The 22,185-nt window shown below is 40.2% G+C and overlaps 2 protein-coding genes across 2 annotated transcripts in view; one reads left to right on the top strand and one right to left on the bottom strand.

Annotated features, from left to right (window-relative positions):
* The window catches only part of dlat (dihydrolipoamide S-acetyltransferase (E2 component of pyruvate dehydrogenase complex)), a 28,357-nt gene extending 17,058 nt beyond the window's left edge, over positions 1 to 11,299 (top strand). The window contains exons 11-14 of the mRNA XM_060847077.1: positions 2,228 to 2,346; positions 3,225 to 3,387; positions 8,376 to 8,512; positions 8,945 to 11,299. Of these exons, the coding sequence (XP_060703060.1) occupies positions 2,228 to 2,346; positions 3,225 to 3,387; positions 8,376 to 8,512; positions 8,945 to 9,074 (549 nt within the window). The 3' untranslated portion in view covers positions 9,075 to 11,299. The remainder of the gene's footprint in view (positions 1 to 2,227; positions 2,347 to 3,224; positions 3,388 to 8,375; positions 8,513 to 8,944) is intronic.
* Positions 11,290 to 22,151, bottom strand: pih1d2 (PIH1 domain containing 2). Its single transcript, XM_060847078.1, has 5 exons — positions 22,080 to 22,151; positions 17,201 to 17,461; positions 15,040 to 15,163; positions 13,942 to 14,474; positions 11,290 to 12,388 (listed from the first exon to the last, which is right to left on the bottom strand). The coding sequence occupies exons 2-5, from the start codon at positions 17,381 to 17,383 to the stop codon at positions 12,254 to 12,256; spliced, it is 975 nt and encodes a 324-aa protein (XP_060703061.1). The 5' UTR covers positions 17,384 to 17,461; positions 22,080 to 22,151; the 3' UTR covers positions 11,290 to 12,253.
* Positions 22,152 to 22,185: the final 34 nt, after the last annotated feature.

Below are 22,185 nucleotides of genomic sequence, written 5' to 3'. Positions count from 1 at the left end.
CTTGAGACGTTTCATCTTCCCCAGCACCTTTTCCTTAGTGATGGCCACTACACTCACCTCTGTCTCCTGACTCTTTTGAAGTTCTGGTATTCTGCTGGTGTCTTCCACTGTGGAAACTGATGCAAATGACCTCTTCAGTTTTTCTGTTATTTGATCCTCAACGCTACTTTTCCAGTCTCATTTATAAGTATCCAATGTCCACTCCTGCCTCTGTCTTATCTTTTTAGATAGCCGGAAAAAAAACTTTTGCGATTTTCTTTTATGTAATTAGCTAATTTACCCTCATAAGCAACCCCGCCAACCCAACTGCTTTTTTTAGTTATCCTCTGTTGGTTTGTAGAGGCTTCCCAACCCTCAGGCTTCCCACTTACCTTAACCATATTGTATGCTTTTTCCTTTGCTTTAGTGTTGTCCCTGACCTCCCTTGTCAGCCCTGGTTGTCTCATCTTCCTCTTATGTTTATTCTCCTCAGATTGAATATCTGCTGTGCCTTCCAAATTACTCTCTAAGGAATTCGTACCATTGCTACTCCACTGTCTACCTACTCGGCTCCCCTCCCAATTAACACTGGCCAGCTCCTCCCTCATGCCTTTACTCAGTTGTAAAACAATTACATCTGATTCAAACGTGTCCAGCTCAAACTGCAGAATTCTACCATATTATGGTCTCTGCTACCTAGGGGGATTCTAATAAGCTTCCTAATCAAGTTTGCTTCATTATACATCACCACAATCAGAACTGCCTGTTCCCAATTGGCTGTACGAAAAGCTGTTCCAAAAATCTATCTTGTGGATATTGCATAAGTTTGTTTTGTTGAGATCCACTATCAGCCTGATTTTTCCAGTCCATCTGCATAGTGAAGTCTTGTATGATTATTGTAATAGTATCTTTCGTACATAGCTTTTCCATCTCTTGATTTATTTTCTTCCCCACAATCTGACTACTGCTAGGAGGTCTGTACACAACTCCCTTCAGGATCTTTTCTCTCTTTGTAGATCCTCAACTCTACCCACATAGATTCTCCGTTTTCCGACTCTCGCTCATTGTGATCGATTTAATTTCGTTTTTTACTCACAAGACAACCCTGTCCCATTTGCCAATCTGTTCATCCTTTCGACAGGACATGTATCTTTGGATATTTAATTCCCAGCGCTGATCCCCTTGTAGGCACATCTGTGATACCCACAACATTGAACCAACCAATTTCAATCTGTGCTACAAGCTCATTTACCTTTGTTTTGTATATTGCGGCATTTCAGCGCCCTTGACCCTTTATTAACTACCCCTTTTCTCATATTTGTCCCCTTTATTTGCTATACCTGAAGTTAGATTCCTGATTCTTTCATAATCTGCCGTATTACTCGTTCTGAAAACTTTAATTACCTTTGCTGAGCCCACCACCCTTAACTTTTCCTATAATTTTCCATGCAACTGAAATCCTGCTCCCCCCACTCACTATGTAGTTTGAAGTCATATTCCCAGCCCTAGCTATGTGATTGACAGTGAAACTGGTCCCAGCATGTTTCAGGTTTAGGTCGTCCCAACGGAATAGCTCCTGCCTTCCCCAGCACTGGTGCCAATGTCCCATGAACTCAAACCAGTTTCTCCCATGTCAATCTTTGAGCCAAGCGTTTACCTCTTTAATTTTGTTGATCCTGTGTCAATTTGCTCATGGCTAAGGTAGTAATCCAGGGATTATTACCTTTTCTGGCTCAGCTTTTTTAAGTTAGTCCTTGTTGCTCTTGTTCCTTCAGCAGAACCTCTTTTCTCTTTCTACCTATATCATCTGTATTCTATCTATATCATCATGACAATTGGTTCTTTCACCTCCCGCACCAGGTTCTTCTGTGGCCCAGATAAGACCACCAAGCAGGCAGCACGGCCTTTGGGAATCTTGATCCTGGCCACAGAACGGTACCTTTCCCCTGACTATACTACCCCGATTACATCTACATTCCTGTTTTCTCCCTGCTCTTGAGTATCTCTCTGTACCATGGTGCTATTGTCATTTTGCTGATCCCCTCTCCAACACATGACATCCCAAACCTGTTAGACAAGTTCAAAGGCTGAGGCTTCTTCGGTCCATTTGTTTCAGATTTTTATTGGTGTAGATGAGACATTGCTTACCTACAATCAAGAATTTTAAGCAAAGTTCTCAGTGAAGTTGTTGTTTTGCAGTTTAGAACTGTGGCAAGACCTTAATACTTGTGCCCCTTTTAACTAACAGGAAGTCAAATCTGAAGACATTAAGCTGTCAGTAAATGATTTCCTCATAAAGGCTTCAGCTTTGGCATGCTTAAAGATTCCCGAAGTTAACTCCTCTTGGTTGGACACAGTTATCAGGCAGTGAGTAGTCAGTCTATTTAAATTTGTACATTTTATTTCGAGCAAATTGCCTTTGTTTTATGTTTAGTAGCGTGTGAATCTGTACGTGGGAACCAAGAGCAGGAGTGGGCTGTTCGGTCCCTTGAGCCTGTTCTGCCATTCAACTGGATTTTGGCGGAATTTCTACCTCTGCTAATTTCCTACACTATCCTGAATTTTTTCATTACTTCTGATTGAGACTGCCAATTGGAGAACAACTTCTGCTGAACTCTAAATTGTCTGAACTGTGGCCTTTTGCTTATTTAAAACAATGCTTTGCAAGTGCCTCAACTATTTCCTGATATAACTGATCCATCCAGCTTCTAGTCCTGAGGAAGGGTGCATTTATCCCATCGATCTTGTATTTGAATCCAGGTCACAAGTAATGAAAAGTGTGTTTGCTTTAAAGCAATGTCCCGTCGAGGATTTTATTTCCTACTTGAGGGATTCATGATCGGTCCACTTGTAATTATTATAAATTACCCTGTCACAGACACATCCCACGTTTGTCATAACAGGTGGGGCATTGAATCAGATTGTCTGTTTCAGAGTTAGGGACACTACCAATTCACTGCAAGACCCTCAATCATTTTGTCTGTATTTTTAGTCAAACTGTCCAGACACATGACACACGTCTGGAGCAGATGGAACTTGAACCTGGACCTTCTGGTCCAGAGATGGGGATGGTATCACTGCACCACAGTGATGCTACCATCTTCTACTCCAGATTGTTATTAACTGAACAATATCTTGCTCCAAAAAATTGTGGTTGGGTTAAACTAGTATAAACCTTCATTGACAAAGTTATCTGATGGAAAGCATCAAATAGAGTAACTTAATTGCTGTCTGTTTCCCATCAGAAACCACGTCGTGGATGTTAGTGTGGCGGTGAGCACTCCTGCTGGTCTGATCACTCCCATTGTGTTTAATGCACACATCAAAGGACTAGCCTCCATCAGTAATGATGTGAAATCCCTCGCTGAGAAAGCTCGTGATGGAAAACTCCAGCCCCATGAATTTCAGGTAAGAATTAATATTTGAAAATAATCTAGTGCACCTGTCACTTCGTTTCAGTACCTTGTGTTTGTATGGGAATAAAAAAAAATGATATCCTGGTTACGTGGAAGAATTCAAAGCATTAAATGTGATGATTTAAGATGAAACGTGTGTAATTAAGTTCAGTCTGGTGAAGTGGAATGCTACATAATTTTGATCCAAGAAAGGCAATTTGGATGTTTTCTTAATGGCAAGAGACTAAACCTTGAGGGAGCAAACTGGTTTGGATGTGCACATACACATGTTGCTAAAGCATACAGGTGTAAAAAGTAACTAAAAAGGCTGGAATGAATACAAAGAAGCCTTGCTTCATTTGTTCAAATACTTGATCAGACCCTAGAAAATCACCTTTTCTTTCAGTTTGTTTTGAGAGTTCTTCCCCCTCAAACCAGGTAAGTTACAGTAAAAATGAAAGTGCTGTATTTAGTTATATCTCTCCAAATCACAGAATTACTTTGGTGCAGGAGGCAACCATTCTATCCATGTTGTCTGCACATCTACATACTCTTTTAGCATGGTTCATTTTATACTGTCTCTGGATCACCTCTCACTTATCTGCATTGACATCTGTCATCCACCTGCCTACTGCTCCAACTTATGAATGTTCTTTTGAACTTGCACTGTCTTCCTGTCAGTTTACAATACTTCTGAGTTTTGTATTGTCTGCAAACTTTTAAATTTTCTCCTGTGTGTGTGTACCTGGTCTATAAAACACCAATCTATAAATGGATCAGTAATGTAGAAGAGTGTTGCTGAATACAGAAACCTTGGGGATCAGGTTCATAGTTCCTTGAAAGTGGAGTCACAGGTAGACAGGTAGTGAAGAAGGCATTTAGCACGTTTCCCTTTATCAGTCAGTGCTTTGTGTTTGGGAGTTAGGGAGTCATGTACAGGACACTGGTTAGGCCACTTGGAATACTACGTTCAATTCTAGTCTCCCTGCTATTGAAAGATGTTGTGAAACTTGAAAGGATTCAGAAAAGATTTACAAGAATGTTGCCAGGGTTGGAAGATTTGATCAGGAGAGGCTGAACAGGCTGGGTCAGTTTTCCCTGGAGCATTGGATGCTGAGGAGTGACCTTATAAAATCATGAAGGGCATGATGGGAAAAGACCGTGGCTATTCATCCCAAGGGTAAAGAGCTCCAAAACGAGACAGCATTGGTTTAAGGTGAGAAGGGAAAGATAAAATGGACCAAAAGGCCAGCTTTTTCACGCACTGGGTGGTGCACATATGGAATGAGCTGCCAGAGGAAGTGGTGGAGGCTGGTGCAACTACAGATTAATTTAGGGTATCTGGTCAGCATGGATGAGTTGGACCAAGGGGTCTACTTCCGTGCTAGAGATCTGTGACCCTAGTACACAAGAGGTCTTGTAACGTAGCAGCATCCTGCCTCTGAGCCAGTAGCTCGGACTTGACCACTAAAGCTTCATTCATAGCCAAACCAGTTCGGTGTCAACCTGGTAATCCCTCCAATGCGCGTTATGGTAGGTTATACAAGTAGAAAAGCCTTTTTGATCAGCTATCCTACAGAAGGCAACATCAAATCACTAATACCTTGCCTGACCTAATCAAGCACCAACATGAAATCAAAGACCACGATTACTGATCTGCTCTTGGGGCATGTGAGAGAATTTGGTTCTGTTCCTTAAAATTAGCAATGTAAAATAGCTCCTTGAGCCTGCCCCTCCAGTATAGATCATGACTGATTATGTTAATGCCATTTTCTTCTCCTGTTTCCATATTCCTTAATTCCTCAGATTTCTGGTATGAACTGTTCAATAATCGAGGTGCCACTGTTTTCTGGGGTAGTGAATTCCAAAGATTCATCACTTCAAGTGAACAAAGTTTAAAAATCACACTACTGGGTTATAGTCCAACAGGTTTATTTGGAAGTACAAGCTTTTGGAGCGCTGCTGTTTTGTCAGGTAGCTTGTGGAGTAGGATCATAGGACGCAGAATTTATAGCGAAAGATCATAGTGTCATGCACTAATGTGATTTATTGAACAAACCTTGGTTGCTGTTAAGCCTTTCATCTTTTAGGATGTGTTGCAGGTTTCCATTCATTAATATGTAAATCCCAGGATGACTTTCAAGTCACATTTCCGAGGTTTTATATTTAAAAAGTGACACATCAGCTCAGATAATGCATTAAAGGTGTGAGGTTAAAGTCTGTATATATCTTATGCATCCAATCTTGAGGCAGACTGGTTCCATTTCCAAAGTAGGAATTTATAAAATATCACGTGGATTGTACAAAGTATTGACTGCCTACAGATTGTGCACTTTTTGAACAAAATAGAAAGTATCTGCAAATGCAGATTCATCCCATAGACTTGTATGTGTGTTCCTGCAAGGGAGGGAGGGAATCTGAATACCAGTTATCCAAAAATTGGATTATCCGAAGGCGATCTCGAGGTCCTGATAGAAACATTACATCAAAGCTGTGTTTCCAACGGTGATAGCATCTTTTGTTTACAGTGATTAAACAGGCACTGTCTCCCGTGACTGACTGACCTCCCGTCTTCTCTCTCCCCACACTTCCCCTGGAGTTCTTCAGAGAGGTGCACCCCACCCCGTCCCCAGACAATCTCTCCCAAATTGTCCTGTGCAAGGCAAGCATGGAACCTGTCAAAAAGCTGTGTGTGTGTGTATGTGTATTTGGGAATGTTCTGATGTGTCTGTCGCTAGTTCCGATGTGCCACAACACAAAACTGTAAAGATGTCCTCAGGGTACGGACACTGGATGTGACCGATAGGGTACCTTTGGGTGTCCAGTACTTCGCAGGAGCAGAGAAAATACACCATCTTTGCACACTGCAACACATTTGAGGATGAGCACCTCGCCAAGACCCTTCCCACTCCTCCACTTCTCAACTTTAAACAACCACCAAATCTTAGCAGCCATTGTTCACAGCAAACTCAAAGTTTGTGAGAAGATTTGTAGCTCGGGTGCTTGTTGTTTTGTTCACTGAGCTGGCAGTTTTTGTTGCAAACGTTTCATCCCCTTTCTAGGTGACATCCTCAGCGCTTGGGAGCTTCCTGTGAAGCGCTTCTGCTGATTCCTCCAGCATTTATAGTGGTTTGAATCTGCCGCTTCCGGTTGTCAGTTGCTGTCCGCTGCAGTGGCTGGTATATAGGCACAGAAGCGCTTCACAGGAGGCTCCCAAGCACCTGAGGGTGTCACCTAGAAAGGGGACGAAACGTTTGCAACAAAAACTCCCAGCTCGGTGAATAGAATCACAGCAAACTGCCCAGCCTTCCGGGCATCGACCCCAACATGGTACAACCCTGTCAATGCAATCACTGCAAAATGTCTAAGTGTCGACATGGACACCACCCACCATGTACATAGCAGGTACTTGTGGCTCGTCCAACGTTGATCTGCAGGCAATGTACATTAGAGAGACCAAGCAGACCCTACGACAACGGATGAATGGACACTGCACAACAATCGTCAGACTGGAATTTTTCCCTCCCAGTCGGGGAACCCTTCAGAGGCCAAGGACATTTGGCCTCTGATCTTTGGGTGACCGTCCCCCAAGGTAGACTTCAGGATACGCAACAATGCCAAGCAGAGGTTGATAGCAAGTTTGGTACCCATAAAGGTGGTTTCAGTCAGGACCTTGGATTCATGTGACACTACAGATGACCCCACTAAACTATACACACTCACTCCTGCACAAGTGCACATACATATGTACAGTTGCGTACATGCACACTCATGCAAACCCTCTCTCATACACTGTCTCAGGTGTGCGCATGCATGCGCACACCTTTTTTTCTTCCCCCCCCCCCCCCCCCCACCAAAAAGAAATACTCACCCATGTGCACATGTTCTGACATATATTTCGTCACATTTGCGCGCACACTATCAAGCGCAGTGCACACACACTTTCTCCTTCAAATGCATGTGCACACAAACACAAGACTGAGGTGAATTTGCATTTACAGAATTGTAGTTGCAGATACATTCTCTTTTGTTCAAAAAGCGCACAATCTGTAGGCAGTCATTATTTTTTTCGTAATCCATGTGACGTTTTATAAATGCTGAAAATGTGTTGCTGGTTAAAGCACAGCAGGCTAGGCAGCATCCAAGGAACAGGAAAAAGGGCTCTGGCCCGAAACGTCGAATTTCCTGTTCCTTGGATGCTGCCTAACCTGCTGTGCTTTAACCAGCAACACACTTTCAGCTCTGATCTCCAGCATCTGCAGACCTCACTTTATACTTGACGTTTTATAAATTCCAACTTTGAAAATGGAACCAGTCTGGCTCAAGACTCTAACCTGACACCTTTAATGCAATGTCTGAGCTGACATGTAACCTTTTTAAATAAAACCTTTGGCTTGAAAGAAGTCCTCAGATTTACAGATTAATGAATTGAAACCTGCAACTCAGTCTAAAAGATGAAAGACTTAGCAGCAATTTAGGTTTGTTCAACATATCCTGTCAATATATGATGTATGATCTTTTGCTATAAATTGTATCACATGATCCTACTCCTCATGCTACCTGATGAAGGAGCAGTGCTCAGAAAGCTTGTACAGAGAAACCTCGATTATTCAAACGACACGAACAGGAGGTATTTCATTCAGTTAAGCAAATTCCAGATAACATAGTTTAGCCAAGCATCAGGACTTTGCGATCTTGCTGGATAATTGATATTCAGATAATCGAGGTTTGTCTGTATTTCCAAATAAACCTGTTGGATTATAGTCTAGTGTCATGTGATTTTTTTAACTTTGTCCACCCCAGTCCAACACTGGCACCTCATATCATGACTTAAAGTGAAGAAATGCCTTTTTACTCCAGCCTTAAATGGCCTGCCCCCTCTGTCCCCTGCTTCTCGTCACTAGCCATTGGAATCTCATATCCATCCAGTCTTGCTCCTGTTAGAAGTTTTAGAATTTGTACATTTTATTTAACTTGCTGTTTTTCTCCTTCATATTTTAGGGTGGAACGTTTACAATATCTAACCTAGGAATGTATGGTATAAAGAATTTTTCAGCGATTATCAACCCACCCCAAGCATGCATTCTTGCTATTGGTGGATCAGAAGAAAGACTGCTTCCTGCAGAAAATGAGAGGGGGTAGGCAATTTTATGAATTATTCTTAACTATTAGTGAAGTACTTGTTTTAAGATAATGTTGTTACCTGTTACAAATTAAATCTAAAGTGTTAGAAATTTTGTGTACATATTGTAAAGGAGTGTTTTATTTTAGATTTATGGAAATTTAATGAATCTTTAAAACACACTTTTCCCTGGAAATGTAAGTCATACAGCATGTCATCCAGAGATGGCTAGGTGTTGAAACAGAATAAAATATATTATGTCAAAAGGATTTTAAGTATCCATTGAATAAATCAGATTTGAATAAAGTGATCTATTTTAGTTAATAATATGTTTAGTCAATTCTGTAGCTTTGTATCATTCAATTAACTTTAGATGCTGTTGTATTTCTATGCATTGGTCAAGTGTGTAATCTTGAAATTTCACCATTACCATGTCATACTTCCACAGATTTAATGTTTCCAATATAATGTCAGTAACCCTGAGCTGTGACCATCGTGTTGTGGATGGAGCAGTTGGTGCCCAGTGGCTAGCCGAGTTCAAGAAGTTCCTTGAAAGGCCACCTACCATGCTGTTATAAATTTCAAGAACTGGTGTTTATTTAAGTGTCGAGTTTTTTTTCCCCTAAGGTGGTTTTATTTATGAATTCCTTATTCCTGTTATCCATGTAAGACTAAAGTATTTGTACAAACAGTGAAAACAAGATATGCAATTGAGCTCAAATTCATAGTAAATTGAAGAACAATATACTGTTTTCCAGTTCCAGGTCTACATAGAAACTATCAGTACTGTAACTGAATTCCTAACTGATAATTCACCTAAATGCTCCACCCTTCCATGTTCAGATGCCACAATCTAGAAAGGAAGTCTAACCAGTACCAAAAGTCCATAATATATTTAAATCTGAGACTTTTTTCCTTATTTTGAAGAAAAATCAGAATTCAATGTACAAGATCTTCTCTGCTTTCTGTAAAAGTGGTGTCATAGAATACCCTGGGCATGACAGTATTAATCCTCACCAGGTATAGGGCATATTTATATATTTCTCTTAATTAGCTGATCTAAAATCAGTGCTGAAGTACTAAATTAAAAGCATAACTTCTAGTCCAATATTATTCGACTAACTATGTTACAATGATCTGGAATTATTTTGAAAGTAAATACTACACATGAATATTGTTTTGGGTTGTAGATCAGTACTTGTTAACCAGACAAGAATTACAAGGATTTTTCTTTCCCCATTTTTATGCATCAGATGACAAATTATTTAAAGTAGGTTATCCCCCAGAATAATATTATGCATCTTTATACCCCTTTCCAAGTGTAAATTGCAATTATTACTGTAAATAATATGAAATGAGATGCAAAAGAACAACTTTCAAAGTGTTTATATTCCACATGTGCCACATAACAAAAAATATTTCATTGCTGACAACTGATAAATGCCAGATTGTTTCTTCATTAGCATTCTCAAATCTGGTGGGTTTGTTTCCAACCCTCTTTAAAATTGGCTGAGGCTGAGTAAATTTTGAAATACTGTATCTTTACGCAGAGTTCAGAAATGCATGTTTCCAGTCAATTTTCAGTCCTCTTGTGATTACTGTCACTGCAATCAGTACCTGCTTTTTTCCAGTTTGCACATGTTTTGTCTAGTGCAGTCAGGTGGTGGAGAACAGGTAACTGCACACAGAACAAAAGTTTTTCTCCTGATTTTAGTCAAGTCTTTCTGAATTCCACAGATAATTAACAACTAGATATAAAAATAAGTTTCAGAATAAAATAATGAGCCCAAACCTGCTTATATTCTTTAGTTTGTGTTCTTGGTGCAGTGCAGGCTAATTGTTTTGTTTACTGCCTAAAATATCTGTTGATCATTCTTACCACTCCAGATACTTCATGCCTTATTATTTAATATACCTAACAACTCTGACAAATAGGAAAGGTGGGGGGGAATAAAAGCTGAAACTTGAAACCAAATTAAATGTAGAGTACTGTACAATATCTCACATTTGTATGCCAGTTGTGTTACCAATAAAATGCCATATGCTCATTAATACTACTTAAAAGTATATTTGTTTGCTGTTCAATGTGGTGTGATTAAATCGCCTTGTTATCTAGAATCAATGTGTGCTGCAAAGAAGAATATTGTACTTCTAACATCATGGATACTAATTGATCAACTGAATTAACTTGATTCTCAAATGGATTGCCTTGATGTCCTGTATATCTTTGGGGTGCATAGTAATGCTTCATTATTAAGTAGCGTTTTCATAATTTGTATAACCTTGTTTATTATTGTGATGTTGCCAATCAAGTTAATTTGCTAATTGTTGCACTTAAAGGATTGCATATAAAATAGGAAGCGCTTTTCTTTCCAGTGCACACTTCATTTATAATTTGTATTCTTTCCTGTTGGGGATTATGTACTGTTTGATGGTGGGTGGGTCTGAGTAACACATGATGTCCCTCTTGCTTGCAGGTCAGTATTGTTAATATGGAAATTGTTATGCTGCACACATTGATCTGACTTTAAAAATCTGGGCATTTTTGTTTTGGTGGAAGCACCATTTTGCTGTATATTCAGCATAAAACCAATTTTTAGAATTTTTAGATCCTGAAATAGTTTTTGGGGAGACTAAACAAAACGCACAAATTGGTAAGGTCTCTGTAAATTATAGTGAAATGTCTTATACTATATCTGTATTGTTAATTCAATCCACAACCTCCCAGACTAGCAACTTGGTATGTAGTGGCAACTTACATTAAAAACCAGGATTTAAATAAAATAATAGACAAAACAATGAAGTATTTGTTCCATGTTTATGTTATTTAGTATATTGAAAGTATCATAATTCTCTGATTTTGAAGATATCTTAATTAGGAGCAAATTATAATTAGTAAGTACTGCATTTTCTATGTTTTGCTAACAACATTCATTTCATGCTGGTGAGGACCAATACAAAATTAAAGTGGAGAGTTTAATTACATTCATGTCTTCCTGTGCCTATAGAGTTTCTAATCTTAGTCATAGATGATATTCTAGCAGCTGGTAACTCAAGTTGCACCACCCCTGTTAGCACCATCCATGTCAATGCTAACAATAAAGGTGTGACAGAAGATTAGTTTGGCAGCAAAGAAGGTGAGGGGAGAAACCGCTTTTGAGGAGCAGTCTTATTAGATGTAAAATTAATTTAATTTACATAAGAATATTAAATTTTAAGAAGACTAACAAAGCTGCAGTAGAGGAAATGGTAGAAATTGGGAATGCAGAATTTGTATGACAGAATAGTTGAGGCAAATAGCACAGATGCAATTATGGAGTGTGGGAGAAAAGCAAACCACTTTGCCTGGCCATCACTTGCTCACAGAACCAGTGTCTGTTTTTAGCCAGTGACAGTCTACCCACAATGCCACTGGCACCTCCACGTGACCACACTCCGCTTGGGAACAAACAGTGAAATGCAACATTACCTCAGCACTTGCCCGACTGAAGGAATACACTACCTAGATCTGCTAACTGGTTTTCCTACCTCGCAATAGTATCGCCTCTCCTGAAACCCCCGACGGCCTTACCTGTCTCCCCAGGTACTCAATCCCCTCAAAGCCCATGCAGACTGTCAAGATATTTGGTATTTTATTCAATTACACTTCCAACCAATTATAATTTGTCCTTTTCAATGACTGACACGGAGCTAACTGTTATTATTGGTCATTTCATTAATATAATATCAATATATTTAATTGAGAGATGTAATATGGTTACTTGATAGGCATCTCCACAGACAGGATGTGAGTCTTCTTGTTGAATTTTGCAGTGACTGTTTCTTCACTAATAGTTTCAGGTAGATCAAGCTGTAGTCTGTACTTCTCGGTTACATCGATAACTAGGTCATCCTGTTTTGGAGGCAAACAAGTTGTCAAAATTTGAATTTGCTTTTCATAAAATATAGAAAACAATTTCAAAGGTTAGTTTGTTTTATTCCATTAATATGGAAATATCGAAGGTAGGAGTTTTTGGAGAGGGATAAAAAGTGGTTGGTGGGTCTAATAATGTATACTATCGCTCTAATCCCCAGCATCTGCAGTCCTCACTTTCTCTGCACCAAAGTAGAGTCGAGAGTGTGGTGCTAGAAAAGCACAGCAGGTCAGGGAGCATCCAAGGAGCAGGAGAATCTACGTTTGGGGCATACGCCCTGCTTCAAGTCAGCCTTGTCACAATGACTAATCCAATGAAAGAATAAATCAAGCAATGTAGTTTGTAAATATTGAATAAGATGATTCATCTATAAACAGGAATATGCAAGAGTGAAAAACACTTGTTCCACATAGCAAATTCCAAATCAAAAATCACCTTTATCATGCCTCAACCATTTTACTGTTATTTACAAAACCCTGAATTGGAGCACCAAATATACACATCATTCAAAACCAAATTTATTCTCCCTTTTGTAATATTTCATACTGTGCACTGTCTGAGGAGAGAGGTTATACAATTTCTCCCATGTTTCTGCCACTGGTACTTTAAGCCAGCGAAAGAGTGGGTTTTTTAATGCTTATCATAGTGAATGATGTTAATGCTGGAAAACGGAACATTTTCTATTTTCTGCAACTGGTATTGGCAGCAAGCAGAGTTTAAAAAACACACTGCAGTGGTGAAGTTCCCTCCACTCTGCTGCACCTCACATTTGAGCATGAGTCTGACGATTTCCTATTTTTTTTTCAACAATCGACCAGGACATTGATTGAGATTATTTATCCAGTTGCCTTTATAGTCTGCTTTTGGATCCAATATGTCTGTCAATTTAAGATCTTCCAACCTAACAGATACATAATAAGCCGATGGTATCTTAGTATGATTAATAATTAGGCTAGAATTGTTTAGCCTCAATTCAAATGAGATACATATTACCAGTTTGATCTGATTTGAGCCCAGATCTTAGAAGTGATAGTTCAGGGCTGTTTAGTTTTCCAGCCCAGCGCTCTGCTTAGCATAGACATATAGCTTCATGTTTGAATGACCAATCTGTGTGAAATCTGTACCCTACCACTCCTGAGGTTGGTTGATGTTGGATCACGTAGTCTACTGCAATTTCTGTGTCACAATTGCTACTTTAACAAATCAACAAAAACTTTGTTTATATTTTTATAGCTTCTTATTAAGGCAAAGGAATATTTCACATGTTGAAATACTTTGAGTACACTGACTGTTGGGAAGATATATCAACCATTGCTCCAACAATAATACAAATCACTGGCTAATCTGTCCGTAGGATAGTAAATGGAAATAAATTAGGTAGGCCACTGGGAAAGCCTTCTTCCATGAGTTTTGTCTTGTATGTACAAATGAGAAAATGAATTTAGTCTATGGTGTTCCAAATCAGTAATTTGTGATATTGTTAAACAGAGAATGCATAATCAATGTTCATAGGATTACAGCTAGCATATACCTTTGAAACACTGAGATCACATTCTTTGACAGAGAATACTCCAGGCAGCTCTATCTTCAGTTGAATTATTTTTGTCTTTTCATTTCCATCTTTCACGAGCAATAATTTATATTTTGGAGTCTCTACTTTACCACTCTGAAATTCTGTACTTGAAATCTCTTCAATGAGTCCTGGCTTTTTAGGGTGTTTGATACTACTCAACAAACAAATTTGGGGATTATCATCTTCACTTTCCTTGTCTGCTGATTTCAGCATTGCCAGTTGCTGAAGCAATGAGGCACCACTTTCTTCAGGTGACATGTGCTTTGCAGTTTGCATAGGATCAGCCTTTCCAGTCAGTCGTAGCTTCATCTGTTTTTTACTTCCTTTTAGTTTGTCTTTCAGTAGGGTGTAAGAATATGATAGGTGCGTGCAATGCTGCTCTTCAATATATTTCATAGCTAAACGAATCAATTGGTCCTTTTCCACAGGATCTTCATTTCCTTCCTTAAGGACCTCTGGGTTGTATGCAACATCGGTAACAGAATAAATCTCTGCAGAAGAGAAAAGGAATCAAAAACTAAATAGTCAAAGTAACTCACTCCTCTACAGCAAGATTGAAGAACAATTCTTGTGCTTTGGTCGGTGTACATCATCCCCAAACTTTAGGGATAGAGGGACCAAAGCCCAGGTTGTTGCAGATGCTGTTCTCTTCAGTACATACCATGAAGTGAACCACAGTAAATGAAAATGATGTCCTAAATTTGTTGTGCTCTCATTGTATCCTTCAGAAACATTGAAAAGTACATTACTTAGACATGTTTGTCTGATAGCTTATTTCAATAATTTTTCAAGCAAGACAATTCCATAAATAATAACTTTGGTGGTGACTGAGGAACTGATGTTGTCCAAGTCACGGGGAGAATTATTTGTGTTCAATACTATTGTATGTCCTCGGTTAATGGAGATTCCCTTGCCTCGTCTCTGTCCATTGATCTCTCTGGAACAAATATGCCCATGAGTGGCAGGTGCAAAGCTCTTAATGTCTGTCAAATAGTTTTGAGATGTTAAATGAGACTTAATAACATTCAGAAATACAAACCTTTTCTCACTGCCTACCTCTGCCCTCTACAGTTTCCTCCAACCTCCCTCCAGCAAGAGGCACTGGATCTGATTTTGACTTTGGAGCAGGGACCCTACTCCAGGTGCAAAGATTCACATACAGCAACTTCTCATTCAATTCCTGGAAGAGAAAAATTGAATGATTGCTCATTGATTGTTGTGAGCTTGCAATGGAAAGGCTGTCTGCAGAATTAACAAATGTTCTAAATTCAATTTATAAAATTATTTTGATCTCTAACACACACCTTTTATGTTAAAATTGAGATGCAAACTATTTGAGTCAATTATGTGAACACATATAATCCAATTCATTTTGTTTAATCCACTCATCCCAAATTGGATTTTGGAGATGGTTTAAAGATTCTGAGCACAACCTAACATTTAAGTTTAAAATATGAAATGTGTATTTTCTACAAGGAAGCAGGAAGATCAGCCTGTGTCCAAGCCAAAGCCAATATGTAGCCCTCAACATCAGAAATAGCTTGTCCAGCCATTCGTTCATTTTGCTGTTTGTGGGATACTGCTGTGTGTAGATGTGCTACTGTGTTTGGCTTCGTAGAGATGTACAGCATGGAAACAGACTCTTCAGTCCAACCCGTCCATGCCGACCAGATATCCCAACCCAATCTAATCCCACCTGCCAGCACCTGCCCCATATCCCTCCAAACCCTTCCTCTTCGTATACCCATTCAAATGCCTCTTAAATGTTGCAATTGTACCAGCCTCCACCACATCCTCTGGCAGCTCATTCCATTCATGTACCACCCTCTGCGTGAAAAGGTTGCCCCTTAGGTCTCTTTTATATCTTTACCCTCTCACCCTAAACCTTTGCCCTCTAGTTCTGAGCTCCCTGATCCCAGGGAAAAGACTTTGTCTATTTATCCTATCTACGCCCCTCATAATTTTGTAAACCTCAATAAGGTCACCCCTCAGCCTCCGACGCTCCAGGGAAAACAGCCCCAGCCTGTTCAGCCTCTCCCTGACGCTCAGATCCTCCAACCCTAGCAACATCCTTGTAAATCTTTTCTGAACCCTTTCAAGTTTCACAACATCTTTCCAATAGGAAGGAGACCAGAATTGCATGCAATATTCCAACAGTGGCCTAACTAATGTCCTTTACAGCTGCAACATGACCTCCCAACTCCTGTACTCAATACTCTGACCAATGAAGGAAAGCATACCAAACATGGTCTTCACTATCCTATCTACCTGCGACCCCACTTTCAAGGAGCTATGAACCTTCACCCCAAGATCTCTTTGTTCAGCAACACTCTCTAGGACCTTACCATTAAGTGTATAAGTCCTGCTAAGATTTGCTTTCCCAAAATGCAGCACCTCGCATTTATCTGAATTAAACTCCATCTGCCACTTCTCAGCCCATTGGCCCATCTGGTCCAGATCTTGTTGTAATCTGAGGTAATTCTCTTCGCTGTCCACTACACCTCCAATTTTGGTGTCATCTGCAAACTTACTAACTTTACCACTTATGCTTGCATCCAAATCATTTATGTAAATGACAAAAAGTAGAGGACCCAGCACCGATCCTTGTGGCACTCCACTGGTCACAGGCCTCCAGTCTGAAAAACAACCCTCCACCACCACCCTCTGTCTTCTACCTTTGAGCCAGTTCTGTATCCAAGTGTATTAATAATAATGGCCACACCTTGGTTGCAAAGTAGAGAAAGTGACGATTGCAGATGCTGAGATCAGAGTTGAGAGTGTGGTGCTGGAAAAGCACAAAAGGTCAGGCAGCATCCGAGGAGCAGAAAAATCAACGTTTCTGGCATGATTCCTGATGAAGGACTTATGTCTGAAACGTCAATTCTTCTGCTCCTCTGATACTGCCTGACCTGTTGTGCTTTTCCAGCATCACACCCTCGACTTTGGATGCAAAGTATTTTACAGCATCTGGAGTGGATGGGTAAGTTATATAAAAGTGACATTTCTAAAGAAATGGTGTTGCATTCTTCTGTTTTTAAAGTGTATCAATATTGCAATTGTGTATATGCAGGTTCTGCAGATAGTAAATTTGTCACTAATTTTCTAATCATTTAATTTAAATTTGCATCAAAATTCAGAAGGTTAAAGTAGTAAAAAAGAGTCCTTGTGCCACATGTGATAATAAAATGTCAGGTGCTAAAACTAATAGATACTGTACCAATATTCTTGTCTGAAAGCAGATGTGAGCCTCTGGTAGACTGAACTGCTTCATCCCCTCTTCTAGATGATGCTGGATGAATTTCTGATATGCTTCGGGGTTGTTTTCAGACATATCATCCAGCAGATCCCACAGTTGATTTACCTGCTGCAACATCACCTTTTCACACTGTTTAGCTGTCATTGCTACTGTGAACTCACAGTTAAAGTCTTCCTTAAACTTGTGTGCTGGAGGGTTTTAGTGGGGCACATGTTCTGCGACCTAGTTAAAATGAAGACAGGAAAGTTTGCCACATTCCAGAAAGCTAGGTGAATAAAGGATACAACTGGACCTAGTATTTACATATTTTATAAGCAGTTAATCACACAAACGTGCACTTCATAATGCAACATGGTTCCAAACTGTTCCTCTTTATAGGGGCATTAATGAATCCCTACCTAGCTCATGTTCAGTATTTGCATACTGTTCACCAAATTGGCCTTGACTTCTGAACTCAGGTCCTCCTAATATAAAGATATTTGCAGCAACTGTATACAGCCTTGGTGAGACGGCATCTAGGGTGTTATCTACAGTTGTCATTTTACCGAAAGTAGAATATAGTTATTATAAAGTGAAAGCACCAAAGCTCACCAGACCAATTCCCAGATTGTGTTATGAAGAGAATTTGAAGAAATTGAATGTGTATTCTCCAGAAAAATTAAGTTTCCAAAATTCTTAGAAAGCTAAACAGGGTAGATGTAGGTTATTGCTCTGGACTGGGGAGTCTTGAACCAGCGGGAACAATCAATAAGCAGTTGGCCATTGAGCATTTGGATGAGGAACAAATCTCATAATTTAGAAGGTAGTTCGTCTTCAGCATTCTCTGCTCCCAAGGATTGCAGACACTCAGTTATTATGTATTACTGTATTCAAGACAGATGAATAAATTTAGAAATACAGGTAGTTCTATAAGGTGTTGGTTGTGTTCGTGTGCGACCCTGCGTTATAGAAAAATCACACTTTAGAAACAGTGCTTAAAGTGTTGGTGATGTAATTGCATTACAGCTAAAACATGTTTTAAAAGTTTGTGCTTTAGAAACAGTGACTCCAATTTATCAATCATGTTGGAGCGAATTTACATTAATGAAACACGTGCTATAGCAGAATGTTCTGTAGTAAAAATATCAAGTGATGTGAGAATAGTGGAGGAAGAATGGTGTTGAGGCAGTGACCAACCATGATCTACTTGACTGGTGGAGTAGACTCCAGGATCTGACTGACTTACAGTTAACAAAGTGGAGTTGAGACAGAAGATTGGCTATAACCTTATTGAATGCTGAAGAGCTTCAAGGAGCTGTAGTCTACTTCTAATATGTTTCTAACAAATAATTATTAGAAACATTATTTTGTTTTGCCTTGCATTATTCTTCCACTTCTAAAAGCATAATTACATTATATGCAATAGATGGGATCTATTTTAACAAGATTGACAATAACATGCAATGTGTTTACATGCAATATTATTTCATTGCATACTTTACAGCTCACATGCTATCATAACAGACCTAACAGATCCTGAACTGCAAAAGCAACCATCTGAACACACATGAGAAACTGCATTATTAGGACCCCATTCAAAAACACCACCACACACAATAGCACACCCAACCTATGAAAAGACGAAGAATGCCTCTACAGGGCTCTGGCCCGAAATGTCGAATTTCCTGTTCCTTGGATGCTGCCTGACCTGCTGTGCTTTAACCAGCAACACATTTTCAGCTCTACAGAATCTTTGCCAAGAAAGGATATCCTTGCAACTTCATCTGCAGATGCCTAACAGACAAACATGCAATGACTTAACTCACTAGCTAAGCTATCTTATATATAAAAAAATCTCAGAACTGACAGCCAGACTTCTCTGACCACTCGTTTTATGACAACCCATAAACCGGCAGCCATGTTCAGACAACAACTCATCAGAATGGAATCCCATATATCCATCATGTATAAGACAAAAATAATTTACAAGATTCTGTGCAAAAATTGTACAAAATACTATCTAGGACAAAGGCAGACAACTAGCAATGTGCATCCATGAACACCAACTAGCCACTAAACGCCATGACCAACTGTCCCTAGTAGCCATACAGAATAGATGGCACGGACCACAAATTCGACTGGGCCAACACAATGGTCATAGGACAAGCTAAACAAAGGACAGCCAGAGAATTTCTAGAAGCATAGCACTCATCCATGGTCTCCATCAACAAACATGTAGACCTAGATCCAATATACCGACCATTACAATGAACAACCAGAACCGGCAACTGGATACAGCAAGAATGGAACCAAATAAATTGCAGAAGACACAGTACAGCAGCGCTTCACACGAAGCTCCAAAGCACTGAAGATGTTACCTCGACAGGGGATGAACGTCTGCAAATGAATTTCCCACCTCAGTGAACATACCCACAACTAGAACAACCAGCCCCCAAGCTAGAAATCTTTGCGCAAACCTTAAAAGCCTAATATATGGTACATTGCAATGGAGCACAAGAACAGGAGTTCTCATTTAGTCCCTTGGGACTTTAGTCAATGAGAACAAGGCTGATCTGCAACCTAGTTCTATAGCCTCAGGTTAACAAAAAATGCAGTCTAAGTTTTAAAATAAATGGAACATCAGCTTCCAATTGCAGGCAAGATTTCCATACTTCTACCAGTCAGTGTGTGTTGAAGTGTTAGCCCCATTTACTCTTGAAAGGTTTGGAAATAAATTTTAAGTTTCTGCTCCTAAACTTCCACCAGCAGAAACACTTTTTATCTTCCTAAACTGGTGCCATTAATACCTTGAAGCTTTCAATTAAACCACGGCTTAAACTTTGAAATTCCAGAGAATACAACTTGTCATCTCCCTTCATAATTTAATCAGTGGAGTCTAGGTATAAACTTTAGCTATACTCTTTCCAAAACAAAATATCCTGCATAAAGTGTGTTGACCAGAACTAATCATAGTGTTCCAGGTGTATTCTAGTGAGCAGGAGTTTGTACAGCTAAAGAATAACGTCTCACCCTTTGTGGATTTCATTAGCCTTTTTGATTATTATCAGTACTTGTTCTAAGCAATAATTGAAATAATATCTATTCTGAGAGTAAATGTTAAAATCATTTAGATATTATAAAGTACATGTGAAAATTTGCTTAATGCAAATCCATCACACTCCAGGTATTATACTTTGTTACGAAGATTAATCGATTTTAAAAGCGACTACTATCATTTCACAGTGTGTTCTTGTACTGTTTTCTGCTCGTGCATTTATGTAGATTTTCTGTTATCATTTCAGTGGATCTCAGGGGAAGTTGTGCCTTGATTCTTGTCAGTGGAGGTTGCTGGAAGCTGGCCCGTTTGAAGTTGTTTGAATTAAATGTAGTTACTAACCATTTACAAATATAGCTCGAGGAGAATGTTGCTTTCATTTGGTATTCTACATCATTGATAATGCAATCTGGAATAGCATCAGCTCTTTACAACACGGTTTTCTCTAAAATCCTTCTGTCCTAATTCACCTCATTTGTTTTTTTGAGGTACTGAGTTAATTCCCATCCCCATTCCAAACAGGCCTGAAGATGTTTCTCCTGAATGCCTGATTGGATTATTGAAAGGGCGGGGGGGGGGGTCGGTAACGGAAAGGAGACAAAAAAGACTGATTTGGAGATGCCGGTGTTGGACTGAGGTTAGATTACTTACAGTGTGGAAATAGGCCTTTTGCCCAACAAGTCCACACCGACCCGCAACCCACCCATACATTTACCCCTTCGCTAACCCTACGGGCAATTTAGCATGGCCAATTCACCTGACCCGCACATCTTTGGACTGTGGGAGGAAACCGGAGCACCCGGAGGAAACCCACGCAGACACGGGGAGAACGTGCAAACTCCACACAGTCAGTCGCCTGAGGCGGGAATTGAACCCGGGTCTCTGGCACTGTGAGGCAGCAGTGCCAACCACTGTGCCACCGTGCCGCCCACAAAGTTAAGGTGTACAAAGTTAAAAATCACACAACACCCGGTTATAGTCCAACAGGTTTAATTGGAAGCACACTAGCTTTTGGAGCATCCTGATGAAGGAGCAGCGTTCCAAAAGCTAGTGCTTCCAACTAAACCTGTTGGACTATAACCTGGTGTTGTGTGATAAAAGCCTGTCAAGGGTCAGTTCCTGGGTTAGCCCCTTGGTGACACACACCATCAGGGAGTGAGACCACGGGAATCCCACCAGCGATCTGATTGGCTCCGTGACAACCAGTCACAATGAGGGTGGGTGGCGGCCGATTTATTTTGAGCCAATCACAGGACGGAGGATCGAGATGCGCGCTCCTGATAGGTTAAGCTTTAGTCCAATGAGAAACGGCGAGAGAGTGGAAAGGAAACCTGCATCAGCTCAAAATCCGAAGATTTAATCAAAAATATAAATAAATTTCGGAGGGCTGTGGTGGTAGTGTCCTTACCTCTGGGATAAAGGGCTTGGGTTCAAAGCCCTACCTTCTCCAGAGATGGGGCATGGGGACCCTGAAGGGAATCAAACAATTGGTTGGGGCGGAGGGCGGCCATTCGGCCCAGCTTCCCCGTACTGGTCCGATTACCTCGTGCCAACCTCCTGCACTTTCCCCGAATCCCTGCGCCGCATTTCTGTCCCAAATAGAGGGTCAATGTCTCCATAAATACCGCCTCGGGAGAGCAGCCCGCCTCCAGCCCGTCTCCTGACCCTGACCACTCGCTGTGAGGGAAAATAAATGTTTGTCTTTGCCCGACAATCTTCCCCCCCCCTTTTAACTTCGTTTACCCACGACTTCAGTTAAAACATAAACAAAACCGGTTCGTTGGAAAATGTACAAATAAACATCACCGGAGATCACCCTTTTATCCAGAGGCCGCCGCTCCGAGCTGAGGCGCCGCCGTTGCCCCTGGCAACTCACCGTGACCTTCGACCCGGAAGGTGTCTCCGCGAAACG

Source organism: Hemiscyllium ocellatum, chromosome 29 (genome assembly GCF_020745735.1).
Source record: "Hemiscyllium ocellatum isolate sHemOce1 chromosome 29, sHemOce1.pat.X.cur, whole genome shotgun sequence".
NCBI lineage: Eukaryota > Metazoa > Chordata > Chondrichthyes > Orectolobiformes > Hemiscylliidae > Hemiscyllium > Hemiscyllium ocellatum.
This window is presented reverse-complemented; position numbering and strand designations above follow the sequence as displayed.

Bases quoted from the DNA above. Each gene is read 5' to 3' on its own strand.
- pih1d2 (XM_060847078.1), bottom strand. From the start codon at position 17,383: ATGACAGCTAAACAGTGTGAAAAGGTGATGTTGCAGCAGGTAAATCAA. The intron at 14,475-15,039 runs GTAGGCAGTGAG...TCTCTTCTGCAG, and splicing joins GGAAACTGTAGAGGGCAGAG to AGATTTATTCTGTTACCGAT. The intron at 12,389-13,941 runs GTATATGCTAGC...CCTCCAAAACAG, and splicing joins GTGATCTCAGTGTTTCAAAG to GATGACCTAGTTATCGATGT.